General features: G+C 40.4%; 1 protein-coding gene and 1 pseudogene across 3 annotated transcripts in view; one reads left to right on the top strand and one right to left on the bottom strand.

Moving 5' to 3' along the window:
* Positions 1-465: 465 nt before the first annotated feature.
* Positions 466-12,403, bottom strand: part of Atp7a (ATPase copper transporting alpha) — a 132,124-nt gene continuing 120,186 nt past the window's right edge. For all 3 annotated transcript variants that reach the window (XM_055592619.1, XM_055592637.1, XM_055592628.1), the window contains exons 20-23: positions 8,461-8,664; positions 7,780-7,897; positions 4,828-4,930; positions 466-3,967 (exon numbers count right to left, since the gene is read on the bottom strand). In XM_055592619.1, coding sequence (XP_055448594.1) covers positions 3,691-3,967; positions 4,828-4,930; positions 7,780-7,897; positions 8,461-8,664 — 702 coding nt within the window. In that variant the 3' untranslated portion in view covers positions 466-3,690. The remainder of the gene's footprint in view (positions 3,968-4,827; positions 4,931-7,779; positions 7,898-8,460; positions 8,665-12,403) is intronic.
* LOC129665403 (UBA-like domain-containing protein 2) lies at positions 10,833-11,288 on the top strand (annotated as a pseudogene).

Here is a 12,403-nt window from a genome sequence, read left to right as displayed (position 1 = left end):
CTGGAAGGTTTTGAAACCTCATTGACTGCACTGCTGCTCTCACTGTATTGCCTTTTGAACCAGGTGGAAAAGGGATGGGAAAAGGGAACATAAGGGTAAAATCTCGATAAGTCCATCCTGCTGGCCAGCTTTTCTCTTCTGATTGAACTAACCCATAGATTTGCTGAGACTTTCAATAATTCAGCTGTTCTGGGGTCACCTATGCTCCTGTCACGAAGTCCAGCAACACCTCTGGCTCACCACGCTGGTCTTGGGTGGAGTCACTTTGCTCTGTTGTTAGTGCCCTATCTGGGTTAAGTAGACATTTAGTCTCATTTCCCCAGAAAAAAATCCCATGCAATAACTGGGATATACACAGCGCCCAGGACTCCCCCAAATCAAGAAAGGCTAATTTAGGGTAGATACTGTATCAAGAATTTATTAGACACACTACAAAGAAGAGAACGTGCATATTGCTTTGTTTCTTGTTCTCACTAAGTGATAGCAGCTAGTGAGTAGGACCTGAAGGACAACAGATTTGTGTCCCCCTACCTGAATGTGTACTACTACCTCTGATCCTTGTATAGCATGGATTTACAGTTGAAACAACAGCCAAAGAACCCCAAACAACACTTCGAGCATACTGTGGAACTGTTGGTAGAGGGTAGAGGGGGCCAGAGGATTTAACACAGTGAGACATGACAACAGATTTTTTTTTTTTACAACACTATAATTATAAAGTTGAAGGCACATCTTTGGCAGAAATATCAATTACATGCACATGAGAAAAAACAAACTAGACCACAGCAAACAAATATTGCACAAAGTTGTCCGCTCCTGTTTTGGATCTAACCAAAGTTTTACAATACAAGGTTAAACATTTCTTTAAAAACACAAGGTTGAGACGCCTGGTTCTGGCTACAAAAGGCATTTATCATCAACATCAATAAAAGAAGCTCATGTGATTGCGACTAAGAATTCATGCTTTGTGTTTTATCTGGTTACTCATACCAAACTAAAGGACTTAAGAAAGTCAGTGAAAAGTTGGCAATTTGGTATAAATCTGCATTTTTATATTTGGTAAAGAAATATTTTTTTTTAATTCAGAAAACAAAATAACCCAAATGAGTGATATCAGGAATGTATTTAATAATAATGAAAAAAGAACCTGTAACCAGATGCCTCATCCAAAGAAAATAATAATGTAGAGTAAAATAAATATTAAGAAAAATAACTTTAAAACAGAATCTAAAACTAATGGAAAAATCCTCTACTACACCTTTTTGATTTTAAGCTGTGTACAGAAAAGATAGACATACTCACATTTTTGGAAACATCTTGTCTATAGTGCTATTTCAAGCATTGTCTATATTTGAATGAAGAATAATTTTTTAAAAAAAATTAAAGCATAATATAAAATTATTTGATCATAAGGCATCAAATTTAACTTCCTAAAATGTTGATACTAAAGTAGGAAAAGCAACAATTCTATTTCACACCTGACAACTATACTTTTAAAACTACAATAGCAAATAGTCTGTTTACGTTTTAATCTTTAAAGTCAAAAGGCATCTTTGGATATTTACGTTAAAATTGCCTCCTAGCTGAATCTGAATTAGCACTGGACAACCAAATGTCCATGGTGCCTTTTGACAGAGAGAATGGTTGCTGAGTGAGTACAGGGGAGTGGTAAAGAAAGTATAAAGAACCTCAAAACAGATACAAATAGAAATCCGTTTTCATTCTGTATGTGTTCTTTCTCTCTCTCTCTCTCTCTCTCTCTCTCTCTCTCTCTCTCTCTCAGCAGTAACTCATTACTTAAAGCTAGTGGCCAACTGAAAGCAATGTGCTTGATCCCTTCTCTAAATGGGAGCCCTCTCCTCGGAATAACGCTTCTCTCAAACATGTTCTTTTCGAGTAGTGACATGATGTGGAGGCAACGGGAGGACTCAATTAACACATGCAGAACAGAAGGAGTGAGGCTGAGGGCCGGAGGACTTCTATTCTCAATGTGGATCCAGAACAAGAAAAAACCTGTTATACCTCTCTAGGATTAGGTGTTTCGTCTGGAAGTCAAGTTATGTTCAAATGGGCTGCTAGAACGAAGAAACAAATACTCAAACTCAAACTCTTAAGGAGGCATAGACAGTGATTTAAACTAGAGCTTAAATGTATACACTAATACTCTATTAAAACAGGTTTGCCTTTCCAAATTAATAGCACCTTCATCAAAAGTTTCACCTCTCTAAGATAGCCAAGATAGAACTCAGGTCTTTTCCAAATTTGGAAAGACAGTGTTGACGAACATAAACAATTTTGGGTGTGGGATATAAAGGAATAAGAGAGAAAGGGCATAGAATGGAAAAACCCCATTCTCTATTTCATGTTATACTTGCTAATATAAAAATGACTTTTGTATTTGATACTGACTTGAAAAGGAGAAAAGAACATTTTCAGAGGATAAATCATCTATTTTAGGGATTGTGCTATTGGCTTTAAGTGTGGCATGCAAATAAAAGATTTGGAGTTTGTTTATAAGCACAAATGTTTTAAACAAAGGAAAATATATTTAACTATAAGGTATCACCTAGTCACTCTGATAAGTTATCTAAAACAGAAGAGGTAACTAAAATTTTATTAAATTATAATATACCAGCCAAGTGATTGTATTCCAAAGGATGAATTTAGTTAGTCCAGGTACTTTTATATGCCTAAATATGTTAACATATTAGTTTTAATCATAAAAGACTTTTTCAGGGACAGAGGCTCAACTGTTAAGTTTCTAGACTGGGACTGATGGACAGACTCCACTACGAACAAAGCTGGACTCCGTAAGAGAACTGAAAGCTGGCACAGGCCTGGGGAAACTGAATTGAGAATTTCGACAACACTGGAGAAATGGAAGAGTAGACAACCCTGTAGACCCTTCCTGTCTTCTGAACCACACAACATAAGAAGAGCAAGATTTCAAAGGAGCCGTCAGTTACAAAAAGGTTTCAAGACAGAGTCTCAAGTGTGTACAGGCCAGGCTGGCTTTGATCTTATAATTCTCCTGACTCATTCCAAGTGATTGCTTTCAGTTATTTTTAGTCAAGGAAAAAAAAAAAAAACCACCAAAACTTGGCTGACTTGAAAGAAGGTGATAAAAGCCATCCTAGAGGCTCTTAGGAACTACAGGACAAGGACGCAGGGGTTAATGAGGTGAAAGCAAGCCTACAATAAATAAGGCACGTCTATTTTAAAACAGTTGCAACTGTTTTCCTTTTTAACTATATGCTTTGTACAGTGCTTTGAAAGCCGTTGCTCCCCAAAGAGGCAAGGATAGAGGCTCAAGAAAATTTTCAAGGTCGTGCTCTCAATTCTTCACATTTTTAAATCATCCTGTCTTTGGGCACTTTTATTTTTGTTTTTTTTTTTTTTGGTCAAATAAAAAATGGTCTGCTCTATTACCAACAAGTTACCAACCTCTAACTATAGAGCTTGTTTTAAATTCGGTGCTCTACCCTCTGTATCCCTTAAAACAAAAACTGCTGGAATTCATTTTGGATAATGCCAGGTTCAGAGCTCCTGCCCTGAGAAAGATATTAACCAATATAACTAAGATAAAATCCTGAACATAAGGGCATGGAACTGACATAAGATCCTTCCACAACAACGTAAGTGCCATGTCAGTGCACATGAACTTCAACTAGCAGCATCCGCTGAGGCCTTTTACACTGTGGTGTCGTCATCTTCCTGGAAGTCTCCCACCAGAAGTGAGTGCTTGTCAGGTTCACTAGTAACAACACTGTTCAGGGAGCGTTTGTCCGACAGTAGTGAGTTTATGGAGGCTCTGCTGTAATTGACAATCCGGTCTAGCAAACCCAGTCTCGGAGAATTTCTGGAGGCATCATTTATTCCAACGTGAACGCTGATTTCTGAAGGACTCCTCTGTCCTGGGTGGCTCCGAGCACGCAACTCATAATTGTCGTAAGTCGGTTTTCTGTAACTGGATGTTAAGTTTAAAGCAACCAAGTGTTAACTAGATGCTTGTTGTGTGTAGAAACAAAAAGATTGGCTCATTATAAGATGTGCAAAGATGGCTACTGCTGGGAAAGCGGCTTGGAATGAACTTCATGCCGTCACACAATTCAAAGTCCCACTTCTAAAAGCCAGCATATGACACTGGACCCTACTTTGGGCTTATGTCTGTAATGAATACACTACATAAAATGGTAACTACTTAGCCTTTCTTTTTGGTTTGAGACAGGGTCTTGACTACATAGCTTAGTCAAGCTACAAGCTTGGACTGTTTGACTCTCTCGCCCCTTCCTCCGAGTGCTTGCATTACAAGTGGGTACCCTCACACATAGCTTGCTGATATTTATCAGTTACTGCCTAATAGCTCTTAAAATTTGTTTAGGAGGCTGTGAAGATGGCTCAATGAATAATGTGCTTGCTCTACAAGAAGGAGAACCCGAGTTAGGATCCCCAGCACCCACACAAAAGCTGAGTGTGGTGGCCTGCACCTGCGCTCCTATTCCTATTCCTAAGGAGATGAAACAGGAGGAGCCCAGGGGCTTGTGTCTAGTCTAGCTTAACTGGTGAACTCTTGGTTCAGTAAGAGAATTTACCCCAAAATATAATGTAAAGAAAAATAGAAGACACCCAATACTGACCTCTATGCACATGTATATACATATACATACCTATGAGTACACACACACACACACACACACACACACACACACATACACACAGATACAATTATTTTAGCATACCTCATCAGTACAAGAATCAAACCTACTAATAAAAGCTGGATGTTAGAAAGCATATAAAATACCAATAAGAGCAAGGCATCACACTTACAGTTTGAGGAAGAGGGAAGAAAGTACTACAGAAACAGATGACGCAGCCATTGCTGCAGATCCCATCCAGGGTTGTAAAACCAAACCGATGGGCAGAAAAACACCTGGAAACAAGTTTGAATTAGAATAGGCAGGACTAAATGAATTATCAACACATTTTTAACATATGCACAATTTATTTTATCATTTCTTCAGCATTTTATCCTCTTGGTTGTGGAGATTTGTGTCGCTGTCAATATTCCCTTAGTAGAGTGCTTCCATAAATATTCTTGTGTATATTTCCTGTATTCATGTTTTTTTAATTTTAATTTAAAATTTTAAATATTAATTACAGTTTATTCACTTTGTATCCCAGCTGTAGCCGCCTCCGTTATTCCCTTCCAATCCCACCCTCTCTCCTTCATCTCCTCCCATGTCCCTCTCCAAGTCCACTGATAAGGGAGGTCCTCCTTCCCTTCCATTTGACCCTAGTTTATCAGGTCTCATCACGACTGGCTGCATTGTCCTCCTCTGTGGCCTGGTAAGGCTGCTCCCCAATCAGGGGAAGGTGATCAAAGAACCAGCCACTGAGTTCATGTCAGAGACAGTCCCTGTTTCCCTTACTAAGGAACCTACTGAGCTGCCATGGGCTACATCTGTGCAGGGGTTCTAGGTTATCTCCATGCATGGTCCTTGGTTGGAGAAACAGTCTCAGAAAAGACCCCTGGGCCCAGATTTCTTGGTTCTTCTGCTCTCTTTGTGGACCTCTAGTCCCCTCCAGGTCTTTCTATCTCCCTTTTCTTTCATAAGATTCCCTGCACTCTGCCCAAAGTACAATGGAATAGTACTCAGCAATTAAGAACAAAGAAATCATGAAATTTGCAGGCAAATGGTAGGATCTAGAAAAGATCATCCAGAGTGAGGTATCCCAGACGCAGAAAGACACACATGGTATATACTCACTTATAAGTGGATACTAGACATATAATATAGGATAAACATACTAAAATCTGTACACCTAAAGAAGCTAAGCAAGGAGGAAGACCCTGGGTTAAGACAAGCAATCCTCACTCAGAAAGGCAAATGGGATGGACATCAGAAGAGGGAAAAAACAAGAAACAGGACAGGATCCTCCCACAGAGGGCCTCTGAAAGACTCTACCTAGCGGGGTATTAAAGCAGATACTGAGACTCATAGCCAAACTTTGGGCAGAGTGCAGGGAATCCTGTATTCATGTTTAAGAGTTTCCCCAGGGTGCATCCCAGGGGAGAAACTGCTTTGTCCTGATAGCTGTAGATGGATATTCTTCAGTTCTCTAGTGTACCGAAGGTCATGCCCTACTAACTCACACACACTTGCTTTTTCTTTTCTTTCTTTTTCTCTGCATACTTTCTTTTTTTGAGACAGGGTCTCACTATGGAGCCCTATCTGGTCTCAGATTCACAGAGATCTGTATAAGTGCTGGGATTAAATTAGGCACAGAGTACCATATGTGGGCAAATGTTTTTGTTTGAAGTTAAGAATTTAAATCTGCCTGTCTATGTACCCATCTATCAATCTACGTTTTTTGAGACAATGTCCAGCCCTGACACCTGGAACATGTTCAAGGCCAGGCTAGCCTTAAACTTGTTGCTATCCTCCTGCTATTGCCTCCCAAATGCTGGGACTATAGATGTGAGCCACTATGTCCAAACACACTGGATTTCAATAGACATTTTAATACTTGTTCATATGTGTATATAAAATATAGATTTCAACTTTTAATTTTATAGGCTTACCTGGATTTTTCTGCTTTTCTTGAAGTAATCATCAATTACTAATATGATTTTTAAAAAATCGTTTGCTGCATGAGTTAATCTTACTGGACATAGATTTTCTTTTGATTGTCATCTCAGCATTTATGTACCCTTGTGTTAAACAACTCTGTAGTTAGTTTATATTTCAAGCCAGAGAGAATAAGGAGAAAGGGATGACTACTTGTCACTGTTTTCTCCTTTTTATTAGGCTCTGAGAATTTTATCTCTTGATATTATTAATACCTACCAAATTCTACATTTAGGGGAGTCACGGGTGATTATTAAACAATTGTGTTATTGTTTTCTGTTTGTTGGTTTGGTTGGTTTGTTTTTCAAGACAGGGATTTTTCTGTGTAGCCTTGGCTGTCCTGAACTCACTCTGTAGAACAGGTTGACCTCGAACTCACAGAGATCTGCCTGCCTCTGCCTCCTTGAGTTCTGGGATTACAAGCGTGCACCACAGTGCCCGGCTAATTGTGTTATTGTTTATTATTCATATTCCTATAATCACTCTGTCACTTGGTCTCTTAGTCTTAAAAAAATACCTGCCAACTACAATAGAAAAACAGGAAATTACATGAAAAACAGGTAACTTATTAATACGTCACAAGACCAAACTGATGCAAAGTCAAAATAAGTGGAAGAAAATTTAAGACAGTAATAGTGGTTCTATTTAGGAAGTAAAATTATACATAAATTTTTTCTGCTTGGCAAAAAAAATTATATATATATATGTATGTATTACATATATATACACACACATATATGTAGATGGAGAAAGATTTAAAGCAAGGTAACAAAATAGCAATTAGTTTAGGTGATGAGTACATATATTTTCTTTTTTAAGAAAAGAGTTATTTTAATTTTAATTATATGTATGTATGCCTGTGTGTAAGCACAGATTTTCTGTACCATTTTTTTCAAAGTTTACTTAGGTGTGAAATCATTCAAATCATAACATTGGAGGGAAGAATTTAAAAGTATCAAAACATTTATAAATTCTTGGGCTATCATGAACTTTATTGAACATTACTGGTTTTAACATTTCCTTTTACTACAGTAGCAAGGTATACGTAAAAACTAAGGTCAAAACTAAAAATAGTATGCCTAATTCTTTCAATATGATATGTTTCTAATGACTTTAACCACAAAAGGAAAACCTGTAAAGAGTCACATACCAGCAGCAATGGGAATTCCAACCAGATTATAAATTAGAGCAAAGACAAAATTGATTCGAATCCTCTTGACTGTCTTCCTTGACAAGTCGATACTCGCCACAACATCCAAAAGGTCATTCTGTGGAGAGAGATTGGTGATATTAGTGAGATGCTAACTCTGCTGGGCATTTCTCTCCTTGTCACTGTGTACAACAGGAATTCTGTACGTCTTGGGATATACTGTGAATTAAGTACAGATTTCCAAGATTTTGAAGCCTCGAGTCAAGGTTGGAAGAGGTTTTTGAGGAAAAAAAAAATAAGGATTCTGAAAATGCTTTTAGGGTTCTGGGCTAGTATAAGGACTGAATATTTCAATAATGTCAGTGACTACTGTAGCAGATATTTATCTTATTGATAAATCTTACTTTCGCATCAGAAGCTTGGGATTCTCATTTGTATTGCTGGCCTGAGAAGGTCAGTGAATAAGTAGTTAGAGTAGCCTTACCCCCACTCCTGACTTTCTCAGTCCTCACAGCTAGGAACACGGGATTTGGGGCAAGACCACTACACAGTATGTTTATAGCACTACCATGAACCATATCAGGCAGTCTCCCACTCCTCACATCTCAGACCACAGTACCTCCTCTTAGTGTGTAAGTACTGCCTGCTAATGGACTGCACCACTGGAACTCCGGGACTTACCCTTATTAAAACCACGTCAGCTGCTTCAATGGCTACGTCTGTGCCTGTGCCAATGGCAATTCCCACATTTGCCATTGCCAGAGCCGGAGAATCATTGATTCCATCTCCTACCATTGCTACACGTTTTCCTTCCTCTTGAAGCTGTTTCACCTTAGCAACTTTATGGGAAGGTAGAACTTCAGCAAACACCTTAGTAATGCCAACCTATGTGAAGAAAATCAACTCAGTTTCAGAAAGTAATATTGAGCACTGAAAAGAAAGCTGAGCCAAGAGTAAAGAGCCACTATTTTTTTAAGATTTATTTATTTATTATGTCCACAGTGTTCTGTCTGCATGTGTGCCTGCAGGCCAGAGGAGGGCATTAGATCACATTCTAGATGGTTGTGAGCCACCATGTGGTTGCTGGGAATTGAACTTAGGACCTCTGGAAGAGTAGTCAGTGCTCTTAACCTCTGAACCATCTCTTCAACTCTCAAGAGCCATTATTTTGTTGTTGTTGTTTGTTCACTCCTTCCTTCCTTCCTTCCTTCCTTCCTTCCTTCCTTCCTTCCTTCCTTCCTTCCTTCTTTCTTTCTTTCTTTCTTCCTTTCTTTCTTTCTGAGACAGGGTTTCTCTGTGTAGCCTTGGCTATCCTAGAACTCATTCTATAGACCAGGCTGGCCTTGAACTCACAGAGATCTGCCTTCCTGAGTGTTGGGATTATAGGCATGTACTTTTGCGCCTGGCTATGAGCCGTTAGTTTTAATCTGCCAGAGGTTTACATTTTAAGACTGAAAATGTCCAGTGATCATGGGGAGAAGTAAGCATTCTCCTTTTTATTTTTCAATAAATTATTTATTTTAATTTTATGTGCTAAGTGTTTCTGACTGCATGTATATCTGTGCGAGGGTATCAGATCTCCTTGAATTGGAGTTACAGAGGTTGTGAGCCGCCATGTGGGTGCTGGGAAATGAACCTGGGTCCTCTGGAAGAGTAGCCACTACTCTTAACCGCTGAGTCATTTCTCCAGCCCTGAGAGTCTTCTTCCCTAAGTTATTTATTTTTGTCTTATGAATGTTTTATCTGTGTGCATACACACATTGTACCTGTGCCTGGTGCTCACAGAGGCCAGAAGAGTGTGCTGAATGCCCTGCAACTGGGGATAAAGATGGTTGTGAGCCACCATGTGAGCGTTGGAACCCTCTGAAAGAGCAGCTAGTTCTCTAAATGGCTGCGGCATCTTTCCAGCCGCAGCAATTTTCTGCACTGTTTGCATGTGTAGAACGACACTGTCGTCATGGAGACAGCATCCATCAAACTGTGCACATCATCTGCTCTGCAAAAAAATCAACTTTTAGCTATATTCTAAGCAGACTCTTTCATGTCCAAATATGTCAAGGACATTTATTATTGCCTGTTTACAGAAATGAAAAAACTCAAAACTGCCTAAATGTCTGCCACTAGGGAATGATAACATAAATTATGATCCATCCATACTAGAGAATTCCACATAGCAGTCGAGAAGGAATGAAATAATTTTGTATGCTAAGATATGAACAAACACTGGGCGCATTGGCAGATACCTGCAATCCCAGCACTTAAAGAGGCAGAGGCAGACGAACTGAGGCCAGCCTGGTCTATAAAGTAAGTCCAGGACAGTCAAATAGCCAAGCCTATACAGAAAAACCCTGTTTCAAAAAACAACAACAACAAAAAGATATGAACAAAGATCTGGGGAACATAGTTAGATATTTAAAAACTACCGAATAAACTATAAAATGATCCAATTAATGCTGAAACAACAGAACTGCCTATTTGTATACAGGTGTATATGCATACAGAACTTGACAGAGAATGTAGAAAATGTTACAAATTCTTTATAACCTTCATAATCTTACATAATAACGTAATCATATGGGTGGGAGTATGGGACCAGGAGAAGAGGGAGGGGTTGTGATAGGGATGAAAAGTGAATAAATAAATAAATTTAAAAAAGAAAACTAAAAAAAAAAGTGCTCATCTTCAGTCACTGTTAATCCATGGCTTAACAATGAAATTTTAAAATTAGTCTGGAGAGAGTGTTCTATTCAAATAATGCAACATTAGAAATAACAGGTTAACTGCAAAAAAATAAACAAGGTCTTTGTGGGAGCCAGTGGTCAGGCGGGTGGAGCATAGGCCAATCAGCATAGATGGCTCAAAGACAGACAGACACACACACACACACACACACACACACCCGCCCCCAAAGCTGGGCCCGGCGGCCCCCTCCCACGCTGTTTGAGGCTGGCCTCAGAGTTCACAGGCGGCGAGAGGAGCTGAGAGGAGCTGCGAGCTCGAGCTCGAGCCCTAGGAGGTCCCCTGGTGCCACGTGGGAGAATACCCCATCATGATCAACCAGTGAGCTGCAGCACCCGGTCATGATCAACCAGTTCGTGCTGCCGCCAACCAGGCTCAACAGTTGCTGCAGGCAGTGAACTACCAGTTCAACACCGCCCTAAGCACATTCTTCCAAGAAGGCAACATTCCTAACAATCACCACCACCCGCAGATGATGTGTATGCCCAGCAACACTTCTGCAATGCCCCTGGCCTTGTTATCCAAGCTTCATGGGTCTGAGGGCCTGCAGAGCAGCTGCAGCTCCATGACAGCTGTGGCCTGCTCCTCCACTATAAACTTCAGCCCCTTTTGGGCTACATCTCCACCCAACCATGAGATGCCCTGGATCTCGCCCTTTTCCCCCAACTTTTTCCCTCATCTCCACTACCCACAGCCCACAGCCCACGTGGCCCCCTGGAGCATCAAAGGCGGGTACCCAGCAGAGAGCCATGGCAGCAGTAAATGGTTAGGGATGAGACTGGATGGCACTGGGCTGGAGCAGGGGGAAGTCCAGGGTTGTGGAGACACAGAGGAGGGCTGGGAAGGGGGGAAATGCAAGAGGGTGGGGAGGGGTTCTTGAAGATGGCACTGGAAAGTTTTATAGGAGGATTTTTGTGAGTGGGAAGACAATAAACATCCTGAGCCACTTGGGTTCTTCAGGAAGGAAAGTTTTTTTCCCTCTTTTTTTTTAATATATAACCATAATATATATGAATATAAATTTAGGTTAATATAGGTGAGAATGGGGCCTGCACATGTGGCATATTGGGGTCAGGGGATGGCTCATGATCCTTGTCAGTACCCCTTCCTCTGCCTGGTTAAGAGAAATAGGAGTGCTCATAGACAGAGTGAGTGTGCAGCCAGCTGGCTGTGCTGCCTCCATTAGAAGGCACACCAGTTATTAGGAGCCCTCCCCTCCTCCGCCAAGAGAGGTGGTCCCAGAAGAGTCCTGTCCAAACCACGGACTTTTCTGTCTATTGGTAGGCAGTTTTCATCCCTCCTGGTGGTGGCCTTGTGAGTGGCCCTGAAACTCGTCACCCTGTCACCAGCTAGGTGTGCAGAGCTGAAGAGTTAGCTGGCCTCCGATGAGTGGATACTTGATGGTCCCATCCTTTACTTTCCTGACTGTCCCACAGGTCCCCTAGCCTCTCTTTGTGTGTGTCTAGGGCCAGAGCAAGACAACTCAGGAGAGCCTGCCTTTGGATTGAGTTCCCAGATTATTCACATGTCACTAGGGTACAATTTTAATTTAAAAACTTAAAAAAGCTTTTCTAAAAACAAACAAACAAAAAAAAAACCCACCAAAAAACAAAAACAACAAAAAATGTACTTAAAGATTAGTTCTGTTATATTCTAGAAAACAGCCATTAAGATGGGTCAGTGGGTAAAGATATTTAGTATCAAGCCTGATGACCTGAGTTCAGTCCCTAGAATCCAAACAGTGAAGAAGAGAACCAATTCCCAAAACTTCGTCCTCTGATCTAAATAAACTCACTCTATACCACATGCATGCACACACATACACGCATACACACCATACACACACACACACACACACACACACACACACACACACACACACACA

This window comes from Psammomys obesus, unplaced genomic scaffold, assembly GCF_907164565.1.
Source record: "Psammomys obesus unplaced genomic scaffold, mPsaObe1.curated_primary_1811, whole genome shotgun sequence".
Classification (NCBI taxonomy): domain Eukaryota; kingdom Metazoa; phylum Chordata; class Mammalia; order Rodentia; family Muridae; genus Psammomys; species Psammomys obesus.
This window is presented reverse-complemented; position numbering and strand designations above follow the sequence as displayed.